Genomic DNA, 26645 nt, shown 5'->3' on the forward strand with positions numbered 1-26645 from the left:
GATATATTTTGTTGACATTTCTCAAATTTAAATGTGGATAATTCTCAGAAAGGCATGTTTCATTGCCGGAGATCATAACGTACAAAAGTACGCCTATTCTAAAGTAGTCTTGTGGTTGTATTTTAAGTAGACTAGGCCACAGTTCTCCGATTCCAAGATGTTCCGATATTTGGTACTATACAACAAGTACCGGTATTTTTTCCAGAAATGAGGGCCACGTGCGCCGATTACCTTCTCAAATCTAACTATTATTTCAAGGAATCCAACAGTGGCAGTTTTAGATTGCAATTTCTTTTAGTTTTTTTTGCTTTGCCGATTTGTGGCGATATGGAGGTGCCAGATTGTCTTGTAAAGGAGAGGTTTGCATTTAGCGTTACAATTAATGTCTTTAAATGTGCGGGTTATTCTAGGAATCCAAGAATTGTGCCGTGAATTTTGCTATTCCTAAATGTATTACTGTATTAATGTTCTATTATTATTAATTAACCAATTATCCTGTGTTTTTTAAGCCTTGGACAATATGAAATAAAGTAGTGTACTTTTTTGTACTATTTATAGCATAACATAAAAAATCTAAAAATGGATTCTGTACTCGAAGAATACAGATCATCATTGACAGATTTAACATTTAACAGCAAGCCACTGATCAACATGTTGACAGTATTGGCTGAAGAAAATTACAGCCATGCACCTGATCTTGTTCGAATCATTGAAAACCAGGTTTATCAGGTAATAATATGTTGTTGTTGTTTTTTGTTGGTTATGCAACTGGTATTCTTTTAATTCATTTTAGAGGAGGAATATTTCTTGGAGTTAGCAGTTCCAAAAACTTTTCTGTGTCTTTGATATTTTACAATGTATTCCATTGAGATAGCCAGGATAGCTAATTTCTTCCTGGGGAGCTGGAATGAAATTGCAAAGGCTCCAGTCACAGCTTTGAAGCCACTGTGTATTCAAACCATGGCTATGGCTTCTGGCGATTGAGGTGTTTTGGTGTGACTGTCACCATGAAATATCAGCTTTTTTGCGGAAGTCGTACCAGCTCCATCTGTTTTAAGCTTGGCTACAGTTCAAGCTTCCAACACAACATTAAGACTCTAGCTCTGGGTCTCCATCCCTGGTTGGAAATGGCTGTTCACTCAATGTTGCATCCACCCAATTTATTATGGCAATATTGAAACTGTAAAAATGTAGGCGTTAATACCTATTGATCATATTTTAAAATTCGGTATGGCTCACCAAGGAGAAACAGTTTTTACGTAGGGGTCAATTTCAAATTTTTTTGAGGCTTTATTGAGTAGCCTAATAGTGACAAGGGTAAAATCATCATATCAGATTGTTGGTGTGTGAATTCGTTTGCTATTTAAATAAGCCTAATTATAGAATGAGTATTATTTTTGTGAAAATGTCAAGATTGCTTCTTTTGCTAAATTGCTTTTTTATCATTGATAATTTTGAATATTCAAGTGTAATCACTTCACCAAACTACCCATTTTCCATTGCATCAGTAGGCTGTTGATTATCAAGTATAATAATTAATAATTGTTGAAGTTTACAGTCAATTCATACAGGGAACACATGATAATAAAATGATAAATGCTATTTTCCTGTTATAGATGTGTGAATATGATGTATTACTCAGCGCTCTATTTCCACATTGATAAAAGTTCTACTAATTCAGTGCACGATGCACAAAATTCAGTTGTTATTTTTTTGACACAAGTTTAATGGGCGAATGTTGAAATATGAGTTTTGAAATTTTGACTGAAAAAAATTACCTTGTTTTAATTCCATAACCATATTCTCCAAAGTATACTGTATTTCAATAAAAAGTTGGATTTGTTTAAAAGACAAAAATATATGTTTTCCTTTTTTTCGCAAAACAATTTTTTTCCAAGTTTCATCATTTAGGTTTCAAGCGCTTAACATGTTAATATTAGCCCGTGATTAAATAATTTAACATTCTTTTCCAGTCACCTCCAAACCAGAGACTTCCAGTTTTATATCTCATTGATTCAATTGTGAAAACCTATGGACCGTATGTCAAGTTATTCAGCCCAAATTTGATCAAAACCTTTCTTTTCGTCTTTGAAAAAGTAAGTTACTAACTTTGTCATGGTTTATTTTTAAAGACGTAAATTTACAAACATTGTAATGTTTAATTAATATAAGGAGAAAAGAGTCAAGGCTCAAGCTCCAGTATCCATGAATTACCTCCGTATACTTGTTAACTTTTATTTTTTGAAAGTTGTTTTTGCAACTCTCTTGCAATGTCTTAGACTTTTAATATTGTATGCATCCAAGGAAATGTTGGATCACTGTATTATAGAATTTTATGAGTGTTACTGTATCAAATTCGTTTTAAAACTAAATTGTTTGGAATTTCAGTGCTCACATTATTCAGATTAAATAAAACCTTTTGAATTTCACAATTTTAGGCAGAAACGAAAGTTCGTCAAGACTTATTCAAATTGCGATCAACGTGGAATGGCATGTTTTCGAAAGGTCTCTTGCATGACTTAGATGTTGCTGTTAAGCAGTTTGATCCCAACTGGCCAATCAGGATAAAGAAAACAGCTCATCCAAGTGGATTAACATTGGTAATGTCTATTGTAATACAGGTGACCCAAAAAACAGCACCCTCGTCATTTGAAATATATTCTATAGAGAACATAACTTCAGTGTGAAGCATTGTTGATAACTCAAACTTTTGGATTTAATCATACGCAAACAGGAGTTCAAATGTTAAATAATTTTTTTATGTTTGTAGTAGTAATTAAGATGAGTGACTTATGGGTTCTGTTTTTTGGACACCCTGGACACCAAGCGCATAGCCTGGATTTCCTGAAATTTCTAATTGCCAAGTTAGACCGTAACAGCTGCACTTCCAGCTGTAATAAGGGGGTTTTCAAGAGCCCTGGGGAGTCTAAAACGCGTTTCAAGATACGAAATATTGCTATGTATGATACAGAAAAATGAATTAAAAAGGGGGTGGTCGGATTTTTAGGTAATAAAACTACGAATAACGGGGATGTCTCTTTTGTGATGAAAGTACGCAAACGAAACCAGATTAAAGTCATATCGGTACCTAGTTTTGTGGCCCTCCTTAAACTGCTCTGTGGCCCCTTAGGGCCCTCAGTTAAGAACTACTGCTATGCACACAGGCCAGGGTCTGATTTTTAGGTAATAAAACTACGGATAACGGGGATGTCTCTTTTGTGATGAAAAGTTCGCAAACGAAAACCAGATTAAAGTCATATCGGTATCTAGTTTTGTGGCCCCCCTTTAACTGCTCCGTGGCCCCCTCAGGGCCCTCGGTTAATAAGAACCACTGCTATACACACAGGCCAATAATATTGCATGCATTATATAGGAAGATTGCAACTCAAATCCAACCAATATTGCATTTTCCTCACTTGTTCATTATTGCATTTTGTTCACGAATGGTACTTTCTATAATTTAGGATGAGAGAGTAGCAGAAATGATGAATCGACCCCAATCCTCAAGTGCTGATGATAGTCCAAGTAAATTCTCATCAGATGAAGAAGAATACAATGCATCCTACCAGGGAGATTCAGGAACCCTTGATACAGGAGGAGATATATTAGTAGAGGAAGAAGAGATTCTCGTTGTGAGTGTATTTATGAAATAAAATAATAGTCAATTGTTTTAATTTTAGAAAATGTTTGATCATTTTCTTGTTAGGTGTTGTCACATGGGTTTTAAAATGGTCCATGTTTGTTTATTTTCCCTGTGAATATATATTGGAGGTGATCAATCAGCTTAATCAATACTGTAAATTGTTTGGCCGATATTGATTGGGTGCACAGTGTGGTATATGGTTGACTTCTCACTCTCAGTTTCTTGAAAATATAGATTGCAGGATTGAAATATGGTGAAAAAAACTATTGCGTCTTGGGTAATAAATATCCTCTTCTCAACTGTATGAGTTTTATTTGAACCGCTCCAATTTCAAAATAATTTCAAAGCTGTCTCCCGATTCCAGAATAAAAAATTTGACCACAAATTGACAAAAAGTTGGTTGGTTTCATAAGAAAATTCATTCTCTGTCAACAGACTTTAGAAGTACCAATAGAAATATTAAAAACTCTGACTCTACAGCAAAAACACATCCATTACAAGTTCTATAAATATACGAGCAATTGAATATACTGAATTTTAAACAAAAAAATATCAGTAAAGTTACGATACTTACGATATGTGAAGAAATACTAAATTGTAATGTATGTGGCATGACAAAATCATAGTTTTGTCATTTAAACTTATGATTGTAGAGTGAGGTTACATTTTGGGTTATGGGATTGAATTTTAAAGCAAGGGTTGTTTGTAATTTGTATATGAACTGAATTTGAAAAGTTAGAATTGAAGTCTCTACATAGAACTATTTAGAATCTTCTGTTTGTATTGTTGTCAATTACAGTAATTATAAAATTATGCTTTGTTTATGATAGTATTTCTGAATTATGTGTACACTTTCACATTTATTGGGTCCTTATAATACAGTTAGTGATATTTTTTTGAAATGAATGCCGCTTGCCGCCCACGGGTAATAAATTTGTGATGACGTTATCATTTTTAAAGAAATTGTACATTATAAAGATAATTTGTACCTGAGATGTAAACGTTTGAAATAAATTGTAACCGTTAACCATCTAAAATCTGTTAACCGGTTAACCAGCCCTATGTATATCAGTACAATATATATTGATGATTTCCTATCACAGGATGAAGAAAAATATAATGAACTAGAAGCTTTGGAAAAAGCATTGATGAAAAAACAGGAAGAATTGAATAAACTTGAGTCATTGGGTGATAAACCGACTACATCAGGTGGGTTTCTATCTGTTCTATAATTAGACATAGACTCACCAAATTTAAACCGTATTGTGTGGTGTGAATCACAGCTCAGCTAGGTATAAAAATTAAAATATGTTCTGATTTGTTATTTTAATTTCCTATTTATTTTATCTTATCTGAATGTTTTGTAAGAATGTATTCAAAACATTGTAATGAGGTGCATATTTATGTACAACAATAAATAATATATAAATGTTATACTTACCATGAAAATAGTAGCCTATGTCAATCCACTTGATATTTTTTTATATTCTCAAGCTGATTTGAGTGAGCCAAAGATTGAGAAATCAATTCCACCACCGAAATCTCCTACTGAGCAAGTTCCGTATTTTATCGATGCCAGGTATGTAGCAACTTTACTAAAATTTTCAAAAAATCTCTTTGAAAGGTTAAAAAAATTGCACTATTTTAAAAATTGTGTGACACGATATCAGTTAAAACTTTGCACTCAAACTGTGTTAGTATCGCAGATTATACATTGCGGAATCAAGCCCCATGATCCCCACATCACTGAAGGTGTAATATAAATTAAATAGACAATGTCTAACTGGAAAGATTACGGTACTGAAACTGGCTATTTTGATTAGGGGAGTTGCTTAGCTATGTTTGAACATAAAATTGAAATTGGTGCATGAGAGATAATTTTATCTGTGGATTTGACCAAGTTTTGTTTCTAGCGCTTATTCAAATCCGAAGTCACCAGTGGAAGATGACATGGGTGAACCAAAGAAGAAAAGAATAAAATCTGATGAAAATGAAGCAGAAAAATTGTCACTCATTCCATCTGAAATTGGGAAGAAAACTCCAAAAGAACTCATCAAGGGTATATAACCTATTACAGTGTGAATGTGAACCCTTGTAAAATAGTCAATAGACAATACCACCTCACCCATTGAAGGTACAATAAATTGTAGGGAATTTTGATATGTTCCATTTCATGAATCTATTTTTTTTTATTTATTTACCAAACTGCAATAATGCCATTTATTTTCAGAAAAAGTTACAAGTTATGAAAATCCTTACATTTCTACACCGGGTATGTATAATATACGATAATATTCATATTCTTCTTTGGACTCACATATCAACTCTATTTCATCTTTACCCAGATGATTCGTTGTTCATATCAGAGAGGAGAGACATTGATACTCAAACGGATTCCAAGATTCTCAAAGACAGTCAGTCACAGATCGTGGTTGACATGCAGGTATACTCAAGTATATTAGTTGCTCCATGGTCTGTATTTTCATTTCATCAAAAACTAGGAAAACCAGAGTAATATCTAAAATATTTGTAACGCTACTCAGAACTGCTCTTAGTGTAGATTCCCCCCTCCCCTGATTTTGGATATTAAATTATTATCGATTATAACCATCAATATTACAACTCTTATTTCCAGGACCAAACAACACAATACAGATACCGTAAAAAGACAAAGAATTTTTTATCGTTATATAGAGTTCCTTCCAAGAGTGTAGCAACTTATTTCAGGATTAAAACAAAAGAAGCACAAACGCAATATAACCCACCATCTGATTCACAAGGTACATGGAATGTATTCATTATATAGTGAGCGCTCTTTTAATGTGGGCGTTTTGGCCCAGCGGTTAGCATTAAAAAGCATTAGAGGTACCTGTGTTTCCATCACAACCTATGGGCCTGAATAAGTGTCATATGAAAAAATTATAATCTTCATAATAATTTGGCCTTTCCTGACTAGTGGTTATTATGTTGGAAAAACTTGAGTACAATTTCTGGTTAGTTCTGGAAATTAATTTTAAGATACAAAATTGGCTCTGATGGGGTAGACAAATTATAGTTTTTCTAGATGCAATAGTTTTGTATGCCACTATTTGTTAACAGCCTTTTTTTTCAAACATCCGTGAATTCTTCTTGAAAAAGGAGAAATATTGAAATTAAATAACTCCCCTTATCAGTGAAATATATATGTACAGTTTATCAAGACTAGTTTAACATTACTACACTGCACATTATAAGAACTTACTCTCAGAAAAATACCTTATACATGCCCATATTGTGTCTAAGTGAGGCATAGCTAGTTTGAGAAAATCGGTATGTTGTCATTTTTAAGAGTATAACTCTAGTAATTAGTTTTGTTTCTTCTAGACATTGCTGCTGACAGTACTTCTGGTCATCCTGATGGTGGGAATGCAACAATGTTTGTTAGCAAAGAAAGATCTGCACTGAAAGAATATATAACTGCTTTGAAAGATGACTTTCTTCCTAATGAATACACAAAGCATACTGGACTTCTACTTAGAAATTTATATTCTCAAAGAAGACAAGGATTGTTGTGTGATATAACTTTGGGAGCTGAAGGTAGGTGTATAGACTGATATTTTGCTTGATAATTATTGGTTTTTCATCGATTTTTTTTTATTACTTTTATTTTATTTATTAAAGACTGGTGAATAATATTATTTGCATATTTTGGGTTGGAATGATATACAAATATTGGTATAAATTTCATTGAATCTTCCAATAGATATATTAATATTATTTCAGGCCGTGTTTTCAAAGCACACAAATCAGTTTTGGCAGCATCGAGCGATTTCTTTTACACCTTGTTTGCATCGGAAGAAATTGAGAAAACACCGCTCAGCCATATTGAATTACAGGGAATAACAGGTATCCTCGTAAACTCATTCCTGATTTTTATCATACAATATAATGACAGCAGAATCTATAATAACAAATTTTTTTTATTTCTACAGCAAAAGCCCTAAGCCTGGTTCTGGATTACATTTATACATCTGTATTGCCGATGGGAAGTCTGGCAAGCATTAAAGAAATTGTTACTGCTGCAAAGAGATTACAAATCCATTCTCTAATTATCATCTGTCCTGCACTCGAACAAGCTATCGCGAAAAAGATTGACATGGCTGGTAATAATTTCTAATATTTAATCTTTTGCAAGACATTCTTGCTAGATCCATACAGGAGCTATATATCCCCTTCAGCCCTCTATAGTGAAATTAAATCCCAACTTATTCATCGCTTTGCAACCTGTTGGTGAAAGATTGGCAATCAAAATATTGCTATTAATGTTGGTCATACTGAATCGGCGTATCGCAACAGTAAAACCAAAGAAGCTTATGTCATGTTATCGACCAGGGGCCATCTTTCGGTATGGACTTCAAAGTTGTACCAAACCCATTAGAATTTGATTATTACAAAAATGAGTGAGATAAACTAATATGGTTTTAATGCGGAAATATCTTGTTGTGAGAGTTTTACGCGCATCACAATTTAAAAAACACATTTTTAGTGTTCAGAATTTCTCAATCCGTGTCCCTAGTTAGTTGATCCACTGCATTGATAATAAATATTCCTGTGAAATTATATATTCTTTACAGGTTGGCTTATCTCCAACTCAAGTCTACTTAGCCCTAGTGACAAGCACCCCTATGTTGAAGCTATAAAAACTCTACGGGATTATGGCGGTTCAGGAGCAATGATGCATATCGACGACAGTAAACAACATGTCAAAGATGTCATGACGGGATCAGGAGATGCAAGTGCTGGCGATTATATTTGTCATGTTGATAGAGATGTTTCAAGGTACTTATTGATTGTGTATGTACAATGCAGAGATTTGGTGTCTTGTAAGAATTGCCCTAGCAGCTTGTGAAAGACTCTGAAATTCGTACCACTGGGCGACACCAAAGAACAAAACCATAAATTTCTTAATAACATCCACAAAAATGAAAAATAACACTTAAAACAAAGCGCTTGTTTATGTATGATTGTAACCAAAGGTCTCTGTAATCTAGGACAATTTGCACAAAAGTATGTTCTCTCTAGGATAAAACCCAACTGATGTGTGTTCTGTTTTCGGATGTCACCCTATACATTGGAAATAAATCCTAATGGAAATAAATCCGAATCTATATTGTTGTGTTCAGTTGTGTCTCTTCTTTAGCAGAAAAAGGAACAGAACAGTAATATTTCACCTTTTCAGTTTTTATAGCATTAAATTTGAATGTTAAATATAGTCCTGTTTAGTTCACTTTATACATCTGTATGTTGTGCTGTTTCCATGTCAAGTAACTTTTGAGAAATTTTGAGACCAAATCAAATTTATTTCATAATTCGCTCAATAATTTGATTGTTATCATTTCTTGAACCTCTGTAGCTCAGTATATACAAGTTTTCTAAAACCAATTATTAAAAACTCAAGAATTCTTCTAAAATTAATGAAATTATTATGGTATATTGTGTTTTAATTGATATTGTTATTATATTTTTCGTTTTGGTTTTAGCAAAAAAAGATCAGCAGATGTTGGCCACTTCCAAGGTTCCTTTGATGCTTATTCTAATGATGAAGGTATGTTTGCTATTTGAAGTTTGCTGGTCTACTTTGAAAAGTCATTGTTTTGCACAAAAGTTATTTCTTTTCCTCTATATCAGTGGTCGGCAAACTTTATGTACTTGCGGGCCAAATAAACACATTTCCGATAGCGTGCGGGCCGCAGTAATTCCGTCTTTAAACAATCGCTACAATATGTTTCAAATTATGGCGCATTCGTGCCTTCTTTTGCTGCGTTGAAAGCCTGCCACAATGAGATGTGTATGCGACGTTTTCAATATATTATCTAACAATACATTGTTTTCATTTACTTGTTATCAATGTGAAGGATTAGGTTTTCATGACAACTTGCCCGCGGCATGTCGTCCAAATGACGATCTGACAAGCGAGTACGAAATTTGTTTCAAGTGTAATGCGTTTTAGATGAAGCTGCTCACAGCAATATGTGCTTCCAAATGTGCACATTACATGTTTTGCGTAGACGCATAAATGAGCCGCCGTGCAGCCCTGGGTCCCGGGGCGTTTCGTAACGAGTATATCATTGAATGCCTTTGTAATTGCAATTCTGACTGGGCATATCGAGCAAACTGGTTTTGAAATTGAGCAAGAAACATAAATATTTTTCCGTTCTGGCTTTTTGGAATGTTTGACCCTCGTCGCAAATTTCCCTCCGTTTCACAGACATTTTTTAATTTGAAAAATGAAAATAAACTCGATCGACATACAACTGACGCTACTTGTTACAAAAGAAGCGCCGTACAGCAGCACTTGTTACCACATAAATCAGTGCGAAGACAATAATGAGCTTAGGATCAATTTTTGTTTCATGTATTAAATGTCAGGTCGTTCGAGGGTCGCAACAATTTAGCTCGCGGGCTGCAGTTTGCCGACCCCTGCTCTATATAGTTAAAATTCGGTCTTATGAGGAGATAAAATTACCCTATATCCTGAATTCCCATATGAATCAATTACCGGTATGACTTTTTTTAACACACAGTTTAAAGAATGAAAATAGTATTTCTCAATGCATGGATTTTTAAAAGGTGTTCGCAAATAACATAGATTAAAATGTTTATACCTATATATTTCGGTACTCCCGTAGTGTGTGTACCAGGTTAGGGATACGGCATAATTTTATTCCGATTTTCCTTATTTTAGTTCTATTCCAAGTTCTTGGACTGTCTGTGTTAGCCATGTGAATACCTGCCCATTTGGTTCAGTCCCTTTACACAACTTGATGTAATGTATGCGAACAAAATTAGTCACCTCCATATTGGTACACACCCTTCTGGAGAAATTTTGTGATTCGCATGATTTTTTCATTCTTTATTTATTTCAGCTAAATATATGAAAAGGAAGATGAAATATTCCGAGAAGACAAGTGAAACTGACAGTGATTATGACTTGGAAGGAATTGCTAAATCAGAAGCGATTTCAAAGTATTTTATTCATTTTAATTTTATTTTTAAACTAAGCTATATAAGGATAGTAGGTATGACAGTAAGCATAAATTTCACATTCTGAGTAGTGTCTGACATTTCACCTCAATCCTTTGATCTTCGTGTCCATTAAATGCTTTCTTGTTTCTCTTATAAAATGATTAATTTAGGCCACTAGACTTTGTAGATAAGAAAGGTAATAATTCTTCAATATTTATTTGTAGGAAAGGTGAAGCTGGTATCATAGCATCACCTGGTATGCCACCAACTTCTTGGTCAGAAATTTATGCTCAGTCAAAAAGTTCAAAGAAAAAGAAAAGATCAACAGAAACAGCTACAAGAGGTAATGCAGATGCATTGTACAATTTCATCGCTTTGAACTATTATACGAAGTCATTTAGATTTCAATTATCAGGAATGAGAAACAACTAAAGTGCCCCCACTTTTTCGAAATTTCCAGAAGTAAAAGTATATACTATCCGATTTTCGCAGGCCTAATGTCTTTTAGTAAACAGTATTTAAGGCTTTAAATTTATGACCCGAAACCTGAAATAACAATACAATAAAATGGTGGTGACTCTCATGCAGTTGAAAGCCGGACAAAAATTATAATTTTCCCAGAGTGGAATTCTCTTCCAAACTCTTTTGAAATCATTGAAAAATTTGCGATAGCATCGCAAACTTTTTTCAGTAATCCAGATGTATGTGAAACCGCGTGATTGCACGTGATACCAGAAATTGCTAGTTCTGAGGTCCTTTTTTTACCCTGATCATGTGTAAAATTGTGTAGGTCAATCAGAAATCTTTTCTAGTGAAAGAAACTTTTTGTCATAGAGGTCACTAGTTGACTAGTTGAAGCAGGATAGTTTGACCATCATCTGCTTTGTACCTCTCTATTTCTCAAATGAGATGAATTTGAATGTCTCAGAATCTTCGTTTTAAAGAGATTATCTTGTTAAAATAACCTTATACTTCATAAAATCACTGATATTTTATTGTAGTTAGTTTTCAAATATAAATTCTTACATTAATTTTCAGAACAAGCCGTCTATAAATGCAACAACTGCAATCGCAACATTATATCAAGAAGAAATTATAATGCCCACTGTGAAGCCCACGTGAGAAAAGGTAATTTGATGCAAATCAAATTTATATAGTGTTGATTAATTAATGTGCTGAATAGATAGAAAAACGTACAAGAAATTTTAAAATTTACCATTTTGAGACTTGAAATCAAGTCAGATTTTACCAATTCAATTTAAGTGAAATTTTTATTGATAGCATACAAAAGATCTCATATAATCAATATATTCCCACACCGCACCTATGAACTGACTAATATGTTGAACACTACCAAGCCGATCATGAAATTGACTTATCAATGTGTAAGATTCCAGTATAGAACCTTGGAATTAGTAAGAGTAAAAAACTTGAATATTCAAGTGATTTACCAAACCTGGAAACTTGCTTTTATTGAATTTTCTCAACTGGATAAATTTTTCTTCATTTTTCAATGTTGACTGAAATTGACATGGTCAATAATACAACGTAATGGCACCATTTTCTTTTTTTATCAGGTGAAAAACCCTATGGTTGTACTCTGTGTAAGAAAATGTTTTGGAAAGAATCTGTTCTTGAAGCGCATTTGGTGAAAATTCATACTGAACTAAGCAGTGAACAAATTAAAAAATGTGAGTATTTTACTTACTTTGATTTAGTAGGTTCAGTAGGTTTACTTTGATTCACAGTTGTTTAGTAGGTCTTGTTAAATCTCTTAATTTGTCTTGATTTTTTAAATTTCATATGTCTCATATTTGATCAGCTTTATGTATATAATTAAAATGGCTATTTTAGATGTTATAATGATATTTGCTTCCTCAGCTTATTAGGTAAAGGACCAGCAATGATCCTTCCGCTTCAATTTTGGCCTGCGGTCAATCAACTTTGGGAAGCCCTGATTTCGTACCATGATTTAATGAACCGAGTTAAGACCATTTAGCTAAGTGTAGATGTACTTCATGTTAGTATTGTTTTGGGCTGAAACAGTGACAGTACAGTTAGGAGTTTTTTTTTAAATTTCAGCATTGTGTCCACTCCCACCACCACTGAGGGTGTAATAAGTATTCTATTTCCCTATTATATTATTGACATGTTACATACAGAGTTATTGAACCCCACATAATAAAAAAAAATAGTCATTTGCTTTTCTTTTTCAGTCACAAAATCCATAATCAAGCCTACTGGTGTGCCCAACACAAATTCATGGTCAAAATCAAAAAGAAAAGATCAAAGATCATCTCCGTCATCCTCAAAAATCAGGGACATAACAAGGTCAAAGGATTACGTCAGCAGCAAATTAGGTGGACCAAGAAAATGCACCGAATGTAAACTTGTCCTGCAGAATGAGGTTGCACTCGCAAAACACATGAGAATTACTCACCCTTCCATAGGCCTTCCGCAAGACTATCAATATCAGTGCAGATTCTGTCTTCATTATTTTAAGACCGGTGCCGCAAGAGCAGCTCACGAGAAGAAACATGTTCGCGTAAGTTTCTTTTAATTCGTAATACATATGTAATGATGATTCTGTAGACTGTAGTTAACGTTTGAAGTACACATCATTAAAGTTTATTTGTTGTTTGATCAAGGAACAAATTTAAATGATTCAATGAACCAGTTATCATGTCACAGTTTCATTGCATGGCCATTGAGTAGATACTTTGTGCCATCGTGGTAGTTTATTTTTGGTAAATGCTAACTGTATAATGTATGATATAATACTGTCTGGAGGAACTTGTTTTTTTGGTAGAAAATACAGAAATATTACTTTGTAGATTAACTAATATTATTTTATTATTTGGTATTTCTGTAAAACGTATTTATGCATACCTTATAAACTGTACGAAAGCTGTGTATGTGCAAGTTACTTGTGAATGCTAGCTAAGGATTCTTTCAATATTTAACAAATAACAGAGACTTAGTTTAGATGCATAGTGAAGGAGGCATAAAGAGAAATGAAATAGGCAAGTGGGGGGAGGGGGATATATCGAAAAGATTAGGAACTCCTGGTGTTATGTTATGTAGCTATGCCAAAAAATTTGTATTTCTGATTAATATATAAATAAACATTGTCAGGATGGTGATGTACCATACGAGGAAAAAATGAAGAAACGTTTGAGCAGTGATGTTGAAAACCCCCACACTGGAGACAGTGATCAAGGAGCATTGTCAGATGAAGATGTTGCTTATTCAAGTCGTGGTATAGATGAGGAAGAAGTGAATCTCTCAAATCCTGAAGAATCTCAGGTAATCTTGATAACTGGTGGTTATACGTATTATAGAAGATACAGACTGAGTATATCGTCATCTAAATCCAATTTGCAATATGTTTAAACTTTAAATTCAAATTTGTATTTGGAGCAATACAAGTAAAATACTCATGAATTTTATCTGAAACTAGGATTCTTCAATTTTGAAAAAAAATAAAAAATAAATGTTGATTGTTTTTCCAACTTCTACATATCAAAGCGTTTTTGACTAGTTTTTTTTATGACGCTAATTCACGCCCTTCACTCCAGCCACTTATATCTAATGAAATTCAAGGAGCTACTATTGTTCTGGAAGGACCTGAATTCAATTTATTACACTCAGGGTTCGGTGGGGACATGGAATTTGATTCCGAGCTAGGCCAATGGGCCATTATAAAAAGTAATTCTACTTGTTGAAATTAAAATCAGAATCTTAAAAGCGTGTATTGACTTCCTTTCAGGACAGCGAATCTGCAATAAAACTCAAATTATACCAGTGTGAATTATGTGGAGAGATGTTCTCGATTCAATGCTTTTACAAAGCCCATATGGCAGGACATAAGAAAGATATGGATGATTTCTGATCAAACCTAAATTGCTTCACTCGCATTGAAGAGTTATTTTTCACTGATAATATTTGATGAAAAAAAATCATGAGCTGATTGAACACTGTAAATGTGAAAAAAGTAACAAGGTCCTACTGATGTTCAGATTCACTGCCTATTGTAAGTCAATGATGGAGTACTTGCTTTGAGATGTCACTATGGTTTGATTACAAGTAATAGCACAGGCGCATAATAATAAATAATAATAATAATGAATGCTGTCATCAACTGAATGCTGAAGCCTATCATCAACACTGCTTTTGTTCCATACTTTTTGGATGCAGAAGTTTTCAAGAACTGATATAAACGGATCTGTACATTCAGTAGTCATCTGCGACATGTCTCGTACTAATATGCGGCACTCCGTTGACCGCTATGTTACCTCAAAACAATTAGCTGTGTTAGGAGTAGGCGAATATACTTTTTCGATCAATGATTTTTTGTGTTTCATTATTTCATCGTTCTTAAAGTAATTGCTGGCCTTTTCTTCATGAATGCTCTTATTATTCTGGTTTATAATCACATATTCAATTGCCTATACATGTTACCGACGAGTATCGCTCATTATTCGCCCGCTAATTTGTCACCCAGATGTCAATTACCAACTACTGTCATATTACAGACCAGTGTATCCACTATTCATTCCAAAAAAATGTGATTCAAAACGAAAAATTGCACTCTTAGGTAATTCTGTAATTCAATTAAATAATTGCATAACGACCTCCATCCTGCAAATGATGCCTAAAATTGTACATAATTCTTTTAACGTCTCTTTTCCACCTTTCACTAATTTCCCACGCTATCGTGGTATCACTGCCTTTTTCAATTTCAGAATCTAATTAGATAAATTTGTTGTGGTGTTTATATAAGCAGTCCTCAGTGTCAATACCTATGTTTAATATTATTCAGTTTGAAGTAGAGAAATAATTTGGCTGTTGAAAAGTTGTTCATTGCCAAGCATGAATTAAAGATGGAAGAAACTTGGCAACATGCTACATTTCCAATTCATACCTGACAGTGAATTTACTGATTTATTCATTGTCAAGAAAAATAGGACTAGAAAATAAGTGTGAAATGATTGTTTCCAAAGATTTGATTTTCATTGTATTGTGATAATAATTTTCCTTTTGATAACAAGAAATCACTGGTCAAAGCTCATTGATAGGCTGAATAGTTTTGTTTACTACTATTTTGACCTATTTTTCGACTATTTCAGTGTTTTAGTATAGACATAATAATTGAAAACACTGCCCTGTTCTTTTAGAGACATGCAAGTAGGGTATGACTGTTTTCCGTTAGGAAAAATGTTACCCTGTATTCAGAATCTTAATGTACTCTGTTGCTGGTTCGCTTTCGTTTATGTATGCATGGCAAAATACCCCAAGAATTGGAAATTCGGTGTATAGTATACTGTCATTGATAACTTTCACAAAATAAGAATACTTAATTGATTGATACAATATCCCTTCGAAAATCGTGTGCATTTTGGAATTTCAGTTAATTTTGTGCTGGTGTTCACTAATTATGACTAATTATTTTTTGCTATAACTCCGTCATACTTTCTTTCTGCGTTTTGTTCATTTTCGAGTCATCTTGTCCGTTTATATACATTTTTTTTATTTCTTTGTAATAAACTTGTCAAAAAGTGTTTGTTTATGTGATGGATTATTTTTAAGAGTAAGTGGCTCTGACAATGATTACCAATATTATTATCAATAAAAGTCGGTAGTCCTAACTGAAAATATTGTTATGTCCCTGCCAACGCCAATCCTACTGCTTCCGTCGCAACAGTTTCATGTCAAACGGTACTCCAAAATCTATCGAAAAATATTCGGGTTACACAAAAGGACGTCTCGGCGGTCTGACTCTCAACCCACCGGGTGATTGACCCTAAGCAGTGGCGTATTTAGTGTTTCGCAGCCATTGGGGAGGGGGGAGGGCGGCGAAAAGTTTTAATTGTGAAATGTTTTAACAAATTAATTTCAAATTGGAAATAATTTAAACTTGTCGTAAAAAAGTGTCAGTCAACGATCAAAGGTGCGAATAATATGCGTTCCAAGGTATATCGGTATTGTTAATATAACTTAATTTACGCGAATGTGAAAAAATTCGTTTGTTTATTCCCCATTTTTACTATATTATGTCCTCAACGAGACGGTGTTGTAAACTTAAAACTGCTTCAATGAGATGAGAATATTTATTTTTGTTTTCGCAGCAATGTTGAGGTCTTAGCAATTGAGAGGCCTATCAACCCGGCGCGGTGAGATCAGCGATGTCCTGGAAATCAAGAGGTTGTATCACTTTATTCTGGTGAGTAATGTCAGGAGCGTAATTTCCGTGTACGTGGATGGTTGTACTTATAGCCCGATCTGTTATTGTGTTTATCCTGTGCATTATAATTTAAGTCGCCGACAAGACCCGGGAAGAATGCCGTACGTTTTGATCAAGCGAAATGTTGCGGACTGGGTGAGAAAATTTTATGGAATTGTATTGTGTAGTAAACTTGATATTGTTTACTTTGTAGTATATATATTAGATCTGTTAATCAATTGAATAGTAATAATAAAGGTTGAAAATGTTATAACGTATGCGGCGGTATGGCGCTTCGTGTGAGAAAGCAGCCTTAGCCAACTGTTGGCATTTTGGTCGGTTAAATATATGCCCAAGAACTTTCTTTTCTATAGCCAGAAAATCCGAATATAATATATGAAGCCCCTCCCAACATGGGCATAATACTGCTCGAGACGCCACGAAACAACTTTCAATATATTTCATATCTGCACATTATCACAAGTTAAACATCATTCACACAAACTTTTCTGTTCTTTTAATTTCTCACACTTACTTTTAATGTTAAAATGCCATAAAAATGCAAGGTGGGTCCGAAAACTTGATTAAAACCTTGCCAGTGTTTGATTTAGTCGCATTTCCCTTGTGAGTAATTCAGTGACGAATACTACTTTCGTCATCTGTTCCTATGTGAAACCAGTTGAATAGCAGCGATTGAGTGCCTGCATCACTCACTGCGAAAATGCCATATATAACTATTGAGAGAGTCAAGCATCGGGTATGATTTTTGTTTTTGCAATTCGGCCGTTGTTCGCTATACGATAACACGATCTCGTAAACTTTCTTTCTCACTTTGTGGTGTAAATATTAAATCCTATTCGCGGCACTTATACAATTTTATCGTTGCGCCGTGATATATAAATAATGCAATAATGTTCGTTTCATGCAGGATCCAGACGATAGACCGCATTCACCGGGAAGACACCATCGCTGGTTCACTTCGATTTCAGCCCCAGGCACAACGAAAGCAGAATTTCGGGAAATCGCAGCTGAATTAGGTTACGACCCTATGTAAGATATGATATTTGCTGCGAGCACAAGTAATTTAGTTTATAGCTCAGTCATTCTTTCATAAAACTACAATATTCTCACAGTTGGCCTATTTACTTTTCAGGTTTGACCTACCCGACAAGCTCAGTGACGGTCCATTAAAATTAGCAAGAAAACTTGAAAACATTGGATATGTTGTTATCAACATTGGTATTATCAAGGACAATGTTGTATGGACACTGCATAAAAGTTTATGAACGAACTAATTTCAAACTTTCGTGTATTTATCATTTCATGCTATATTTATTCGCCGGATTACAAGAAGATACTCAGAAACAACTATGAATATGAAGAATGAATTATAGAACATACTACTTTACTTTGAATGGAAAATATTAGTCAATGCGCGTATTGAGATGTCTCCCAGATTTTTGGAATTCAAGGCAAAAGTATATAACCGAAAATTATGGCAGGAATACAAATTCTACAGTCTGGCAATGCAAAGTAACTCCTCTTCGATAAATTATGTTCGTCCTTATTATTACTACTGTAAGTCAAGATCAAAATGTATATATATATATATAGATATATATGTGAAATTATAGATGAATATAAACAGGAAAAATCTTCGAAGTAAATTATATAAAGTATATAAACATTGTTAGAATTTATTAGTTCGACACTGTAGAGGGCAACATAATAATGAAATCATTGGGAATATCTTTATTTTTTGAGGTATGGAAAATTGATTCAAGATGTCCCAAACCAGCTTTAAAAATTTTACTGAACACTTGCGCTTCATAATTTGGTCAGCTCCGCTTCAAAAGATTTGTTTTGAAATGCTATAGAATTGTCCAAATCTTCTGAAGGCAATCTGAAAAGTATTATTTGTCTTGTCAACAAGAAAACATAAATATCAAACATTACTGGAAGAGCACATGAAAGGAATTTAGTACTGTACATACTCGAAATCTCTTTAAAAAATAATGGGAGGTAGTTTTCGACTAATAGGCCATCAAAGTATTCCAGCCATTCTTTCAGAAAACACAGAATTCAATTGATTCATTTCAATGTGCATCTGGTAATTTACTAATCTTTATGGGATGTCCACTTATGTTTGAAAAAAAATGCAGTGCACTCAATCGAAACTTTGGTTTTGCAGTGTCGTGAGAAAATACTTTGTTTTCTTCGAGTTATTAATTAATTTTTCAAAACAAACAACCTTCCATTTTTTTCCTTCGTGGATTGCTTTTGTTTGTAAAAGAATTCAGCTTCCTCCAATGTTACAAGCATCTTCATTCCATTCGTTTCAGGCAGTGTTAAAGATATAAATCCACCAATGATACCAAAGATTCCAAAAATACTATTTGGCAACCAGGGGAACCATATCTAAAAAAATATTTAAACCATATGTGAACAAAGTGATAGCGGATTACACATCAGAAACCAAATGATAAAAAGTATACGGAACCATAGCAGGGCTTGTGAATTTTAGTATAAGCAGCATAGTGAATAATACCTGAGTTGCAATTAGCAAAGGAGCAATAACTCCGCTAATTCTTGCGGCACATGATGATATTCCAATTCCATTTGACCTATAAGATAAACTTTTTATTATGTTTTAAAATAGTTGAGAAATTGATCATCTTTTCACTATTATAACGTATTCCTAAGTCATGTTATTTCTACATGAAATAAGCAGATATGGTATGTGGTTACGATGCTTTCGAACATAGTGGGTGAAGATAATTACAAAGAGATAAGCGAACAAATGATTTTCCATGCGAAGAATTGGTAATCTGCAAATTTACTTTCATACTATTGCTGAGAATTCATGGCCAATGGCTGATGCTCCGTATATGAGCCATGGTCAGGTGGCAACATTTGGACTAAAACAAACGCTATCTGTTTGTGAGAAATTGTACCTCAAAATCTGACCCGCTCTAAGAAAAAATTTTGTAAGCAAGAAGTTCAGATTTTTTTCTGCGAAAATATGCTACTGGTTTCGACCAAACTTGGGCTTTGGCCACATTACAAAATCAAATAATTTTGGGATTATGACGTTATCGGTTGCATTATAGATATTATTACAGTCGCAGTACAGAGTTTGTTATTTATTAAAAAAAAATAGCATTGGCTTCAGCTTCAGCAGGCTTCAGCTGTATTTAATGTGAAATCAGAAGCAACCGATATATTACGTAACAATGGGCCCAAGCATCGTGGATTTATCTAGTTTTCTCAACAACTTGTGAACTATGCAGTTATGTATATTGTATATGGCTCACCGTACCACCGTCGGAAAAAGTTCAAGAGTGAAGTTGTAAACAAGTGCATATGAACCCGAAATACCCAATCTTCCGAGGAATGTGAAAACGACACCCAGTGTTATGAGACCTAAATTCAAAATACAATTTAATCGAGAGTTGGCGATATGCTTTTATTTTTATTTTGAACGGACAATAATCAATATTAAAATTTAATGAATACAAGTTTTTTCTAAATAAATGGTAGTAATTATCCGCCCTGAAAACATTGAAATCGTGAATGAAAGGGTGTTTCTGATTTTTGCATTGTATTTGACCTAATCCTCATAATCATCTGAAAAAAACATAAAATCGATCAAAGATCTTGAGATACAATCCCAGAATAAAAATTCTGGCATTGCTGTCTTGAAGAAGGACTTGTTACGTCGCACATAATTTGCACATAAGTCGAATATTCCCTCGATTGCAGTAGCCTTACTCTGATCATCGCCAGCATATAGGTTGACAATTGTACTAATGATCAACGTTATTCCTGATGAGAGAAGCATTATCGCAAGAAGCAGTCTTCTTCCAATTACATCCATGGCTAAAATGCAGATCACGTAGCTGATGATTTCCATACATCCACCTGAATTTATAAAATATCGACAGTGGGTAACGGTTATCAGGTTGTAAAGGCATTCTGCATTATACGTCTGCTTGTGACTCCCGGCCCTTGTCGAGGAATGGGTAGAGATAACTACATAATCCAACATTAAATTAAAAAAATAACGTTAAAATACTTACCGATAACGTTGTTTATGAAAATGTTACCACTTAGCGAGCTGATGTTTAATGAAAGACCATAATAGACAAGACTATTGACGAACCTGAAATAGAACAATTATACACCCGTGACTACTGGCCGAGTAGATTCAATAAAAGTGAAATTAAATAGTGAGTTTGTCTGATAATCGCATCAACAACTTCTTTGCCATTTTTGATTATAACTTTTCATAGCCAGCCAAGTATCTACCTATAGCTTCTCAAGTTATACATTTGGGTTTTGAGTTTGGGTGAATGACTATTACGCGCCCACGTTAGGACATAAGTATTCAGATATGTTATTCGGAATCAGTAAAATTCCAGTAACCGATCACAGCTATCTAACCCCAATGATCTTTTTGTATGGAATTATGTTGAAAGCATGTGAAAAATACAATTAGGAAAGAATTTACAAATTTATCCAATGTAAAGGAAAGCCGATAAGACGACTTAATCATATGGCGGGCCATGCTATGTCAAGTATAGATTTGTTAGTCACTTGTCTGTTCCAGATGCATGGACTTGATGGTGAAGTAAGTCGTAACGGACCATTGGTTACGTGAACGACCCTACGACGACCAAGGAGTTCAGCTATCTTCTCGCCAATATTCTCCTCACACGGGTTTCGAAGCAACACAGGGCAATCAGGGGATCAATAAAGCATGCAAAATTGGGTCAAAATGTTTAATAGTTTCGGTGAGAGTAAAATAGTAGGGTATGCTAATATAGTTCGATATGGTTGGGAAATTCGCAAAAAACACAAGTGTAACTAACTACCAGGTGAACATGACTTTTAGAGTTGTTAGTCGAATTCCAGGTTTTCTGAATAAATCTAAGGATGAATATTTTCTGTTTTCTTCTTCTTGTTTACGATCACGACCCTGTATGAACAAAAATTAAAAATGATATTGGTGCAAACAGCTTAACACTGTAATCGAATGAGTTAAAATCAATCTAGCACATCAAGTAAAGTAAAATTATACAAGGAAAGAATTAGCACACTAACTGGATAAGCTATACCTTTATTTCAGTCCCCAGTCTTTCGGCTTCCAACCACATTTCTTCAGTGATATCTATTTTGCTGAACTTTTCTATTCGACTTGTTATCTAAAGGTGTGTAAAGGGTGATTAAATATTTGCGTGATTACACAGTAATCGCTTGGACATAGTCTACTATATGAATACTGTTATATGAATAACATAACAACATATAAAATCGGAAAGTTACAACTTTATCCGCGATCTAGTTGCGGTTATTAGAGTCCAATGAATAATAATGCAACAATACTTTGTAAACGTATTTGCTTCGTACCTTTTTGGCAGCTTCGTTTCTTTCGACTCCAAATAACCATCTTGGTGATTCCGGGATAAGAAAAAGAAAACACACAAACGGCACAGAAATAATGATGAGGCCCCACTATATATTAACAAATATTACGAAAGACGAACCAACATAACGATTAAAAGCAATAAAATGAATGCAGAAAATAAAAGGTACATCGCACGACAAAACATAGTACTTTAATAATAGTCTGTACTTGACCAGAGGCTCCATTTGCTAAACATCGTTAACATTTGACATGTTATTAAAGTACCAACTTTTTCGTAAAAAGCAAAAATAACATTAACTAAATATTATAAATATTCGATAGAATATTTTGGCGCCAAATCTGAGGTCTCGTGTAGTGCTTTCTTCCCACATTTTCTCGAAAAATTGGGAAACTTTCTTTCAATTTGAAATAGTCTTGCTGTGATATTTACACACTTCATATAAAATTTTCCTAATTCAGTAATGATTGACTAGATAATCCAGCAAACTGCAACGGTAGAAAAATAATCATAAAAGTGCCCACCAATTTATGCCTACTTTCATTCGAACAGTACTGTTGAAGATTTCGAGACAGTGTATTTGACCGTGCGTGTGTTTACGAGATACTTCATTAATCTTCCATATGGAATTTTGATATTGCGTCCGTGAGGGACTCACTTACATGCTTGTAAACCTCGCTTTTTATTTACGAAGTTTAGCAAATGTCCCCCTGAATTGGTTCCAAGTGATAATGTGAATTGTTTACGCAGCATAAGTAATAATTTTTGAATGTAATTGCAAATGCATAACTTAAGAAATGTATATATATATATATAGTATATTTAAATGTTACGTGGTTCATAACAATAGTTTCACCATTCAAATACATTGACTGTGACACGTATGAGTATCGAGGATTTAATACCGTTGTAGATTTTCTTAGTAGTATTATAACCTACCTGCATTTGATGCCAATCTCGCCATCCATAAGCAACACCGGATAAAGTCAATACACCAATGGCGTAGAAAAATTGGTATCCAATTCCTACTAACGTTCTCCATTCTGGGCCCACTAATTCCACCACTATAAACAAAACAAAAAAGTTTTACCATTGGCCGTGCTTTTAAAACCAGAGTTTTGCACATAAATGTCTACCACTGATGTTAGTGGATAAATGTATTGGATATTATCACATTTACATGTTCATTACCATACTTGAATCTAAAATAAATACATTCGATATGCTACGCCAGACTACAACCAATGACCAATAAACTATTTCTGCTTTAGCAGATCTTCATGAAATGCATACTCCATAAATAGGTCAGCCAGTAAATTCAGTTCAATTGAGAATCAAAGGAAAGTGTGCAGTTAATTAATTAACTTCTCAATTCACTTACCTAAAACGAAATTTATCATATACAATCCATAACCAAAAACAGCATTGAATACTCGAGAAAACGTATACAACCAGTAGACATGTGACAAAGCCGCTAAAATCAGCCCAATGGCACTTCCTATACAGGTGATGATAATCGAGGGTTTTCTGCCATATCTGTCGTCATCAACAGAATTAGCGTATTAATTATAAGGACTATACAACATACTGTATTAGGAAATTGCCAATAGCTTGTTCCGAATAATTTGGAAGATGCCAATTGCTCGTTCCTAATATTAGTGTTGATGATGTGGTACAGGCAGTACTGTATTGCTAATGTAAGTAGAAAATTAGGTATTTTAAGCTGAAAGTATCAGGCTCAACTTCACTAATTTCTTTTTTTAGACGAATGTACAAAACAATTGTTAAAAATGAAATCGGAGGTTCATTGAGTACAAAAATGCAAAAGTTGGCATCCTGCTTGTTCGGCTAGAATTTGAAAATACGGTGGAAGCAATGCTTCAAGACAAAACTGAGATTAAATACGTTCAGTCAATTGACATTGTTTACTGCGGTATATACCTGTCTGCAAAATTTCCGAAAATGAACGATCCCAAGAGAAGACCAACCATATACAGAGAAGTCGACACATAGCTGTATATAATCTTTTCACACACTAAATCCATCTGAAAATTATCAGATGAGTTGGTTATTTTTCGAAAACATGTTCGTCATGATACCATGGCAGTCGCTAATAGTCATATTTCAAGCTTGTTCCTTCTTGCGAATACGTGTATTGAAGTTAAAACAAGTGAAAGTGCACTAACACAGTGAGACAACTTGCACTACTACAGTCATAAGCTTACATAAAATGGCGCTTCTGAGGTATGCGTACCAAGATGGCGGACACCAGAACGTAGTATGTATGTGTACCAGGTTAGGGTTAGGCCATACTTTTAGGTACAAATACTACGGGAGTCACTTGGCTAGTCCCGAACTCGTAATGGAACTGAAATAAGGAAAATTGGAACAAAATTATGGCCTAACCTGGTACACATACTACGTTCTGGTGTCCGCCATCTTGATACGTATACTTCAGGAGTAGGCTACCCATAAAATATATTATATTTTGTGAAAAAAATCAACCTCGGTTACAACAGTTTCTGTGAACAATGACCTATCGTAGTAATATCCATCTCCTTCTGTGCATGGAATTGTTTCATTGATATTTTCCAAACAATCATAACTAATATTTCCGTGTTTGTGGCATTCAGTTGCATTGTAGTCGTACCTAAAAGGGCAAATTACTAAAACAATATCATTTTTTCACAAGTGCATCATCATTCATCAAATGTTTTCCCCTAATAGATTTATGTACCATTAACCAAAACGAAGTACACGTCGTAACTCTAATAGCGAAACAAGTTGGTTCAAAAATATGTTTATTATTAAAAATATGTTTCATACCTTCTGCATGTATCATATTCGCCATTCTCGTCGAGTGGTGTTGTTATTGCTAATATTTGCGTTTCGTTCAAGCCGGAGTGCTCATTATCAAATGGTGGAACTTTGCATCTGATTAATAATACAAAAACGATAGGAATAATAATTTGTGCAGCATCTCTGCTTACGAACCAAAGTTGTACCTTCGATTTTTAAGTCATTCTTATTTGACTATATATATTAATCGCATTTATACTAAATTTGCTTGCAGTTTAAACGGCTATACCCCTCTAATTGAACTATACCGTGAGATAGATAGTTAGTCAACTAGAATGATTGTAACAATATATTAGAATCAACTTCTGGCTATTACAAATTTATTAGGATAACGCACCTGTAATACGGTATATAGTTAGTGAACACGGGTAGTAAGGTATTCAATCCACACGGGATTCCATAGTAATATATCATTGAGATCACTAGTATCTGATATAATCCGATTTTCCCGATCTTTGTGAGAATATAGTCAAAATCAATCATGATTCAGCAATAACAGATATCACTTTTAGTGAATACTTTGTTACCAAAATCTTTATACCTCGCATGTGGCTTTGATTAGAAAAATTGATATATTGTTAGGATAACTTTTACGTGCTTCGGTTTTCTGTTTCATTCCGTTCAATTCCATGTGCATAACATAGTCACCTAACGATATATACTCGAAGCCTATGTCTTATAGCGGGATGCTTGAAAATCTCAAATGGAAATTTCATTCCTTTCTCTCACCTGTTTTGTTTGACAATCAAAAAATCTGAATTCTCGTTAATAAAACTTTTGACTAAATTAAAGGTACACAATAGTTCGCATTAGTCGAACATGCGATCCGAGGCGACACATATGTATTTTGGAATTCTATCCTGCCTTCTGCAGTTCAATGCGCCGAAATACGCTACCACACGACGATGCTGAAGTCCAGCAGAATACACATGCTGCATTCTTTAATCTGCGGCGATTTGCGCTAAACGATGTGTGCACACCGATGTACATCGCGTGTCAATTATAATTAAATTCATATATTGTCGCGTGATAAATGGATGGATGATGAGAAAACATTGTAATTTGGTAATGATTATAAAATTCGTTTTTTTTTAGCTTAGTCATATGGCTCATCTCTATTAGTATTAAATTGGGTTACAGAATTTTGTGTCATTCGAATGGGGCTGATATATATAAGTATTAGTGGTACTTATTAGTGGACATGTACACCCACGAATACTTTCACCCGAGATGGCCACAACCGAATACTTAGGTAATATTTTACAATTATTATATAATTGTTATTAAATAAAATAAAATATTTCACAATTATTATCGTATACTTCAAGTCGGCGCTGATTTAAATTCTTTCTTGTCGGCTGTAATTTATTGTCGCGTCGCACATGTGTGTCTTCGATTACGATAAAACATAAAATAAAACGATCGTAATATATTTCAATCAAAACGTGGACGGCTGCGCTAAGATGTGTGCGCGATATTCGATATTCTT

General features: G+C 34.1%; 2 protein-coding genes and 1 long non-coding RNA gene across 3 annotated transcripts; 2 read left to right on the forward strand and 1 right to left on the reverse strand.

Moving 5' to 3' along the window:
• Positions 1-487: 487 nt before the first annotated feature.
• Positions 488-16209, forward strand: LOC120326123 (uncharacterized). The gene is made up of 22 exons (XM_039392356.2): positions 488-729; positions 1974-2096; positions 2439-2600; positions 3465-3632; positions 4747-4852; positions 5138-5222; positions 5557-5702; positions 5874-5915; positions 5989-6086; positions 6279-6423; positions 7007-7219; positions 7406-7528; positions 7615-7785; positions 8257-8461; positions 9163-9227; positions 10549-10648; positions 10873-10991; positions 11687-11776; positions 12226-12339; positions 12865-13193; positions 13784-13954; positions 14418-16209. The coding sequence occupies exons 1-22, from the start codon at positions 580-582 to the stop codon at positions 14538-14540; spliced, it is 3048 nt and encodes a 1015-aa protein (XP_039248290.2). The 5' UTR covers positions 488-579; the 3' UTR covers positions 14541-16209.
• A 662-nt stretch (positions 16210-16871) lies between these two features.
• Positions 16872-18267, forward strand: LOC144422166 (uncharacterized). The gene is made up of 3 exons (XR_013475171.1): positions 16872-17027; positions 17800-17921; positions 18025-18267. It is a non-coding gene; the product is annotated as an uncharacterized LOC144422166 (long non-coding RNA).
• A 431-nt stretch (positions 18268-18698) lies between these two features.
• LOC120326456 (organic cation transporter protein-like) lies at positions 18699-25705 on the reverse strand. Its single transcript, XM_039392752.2, has 15 exons — positions 25494-25705; positions 25124-25231; positions 24803-24947; positions 24239-24342; positions 23679-23833; positions 23237-23361; positions 22281-22385; positions 21989-22075; positions 21746-21849; positions 20951-21033; positions 20643-20792; positions 20186-20294; positions 19420-19495; positions 19123-19289; positions 18699-18774 (listed from the first exon to the last, which is right to left on the reverse strand). The coding sequence occupies exons 1-15, from the start codon at positions 25637-25639 to the stop codon at positions 18699-18701; spliced, it is 1740 nt and encodes a 579-aa protein (XP_039248686.2). The 5' UTR covers positions 25640-25705.
• Positions 25706-26645: the final 940 nt, after the last annotated feature.

Source organism: Styela clava, chromosome 4 (genome assembly GCF_964204865.1).
Source record: "Styela clava chromosome 4, kaStyClav1.hap1.2, whole genome shotgun sequence".
NCBI classification, from domain to species: domain Eukaryota; kingdom Metazoa; phylum Chordata; class Ascidiacea; order Stolidobranchia; family Styelidae; genus Styela; species Styela clava.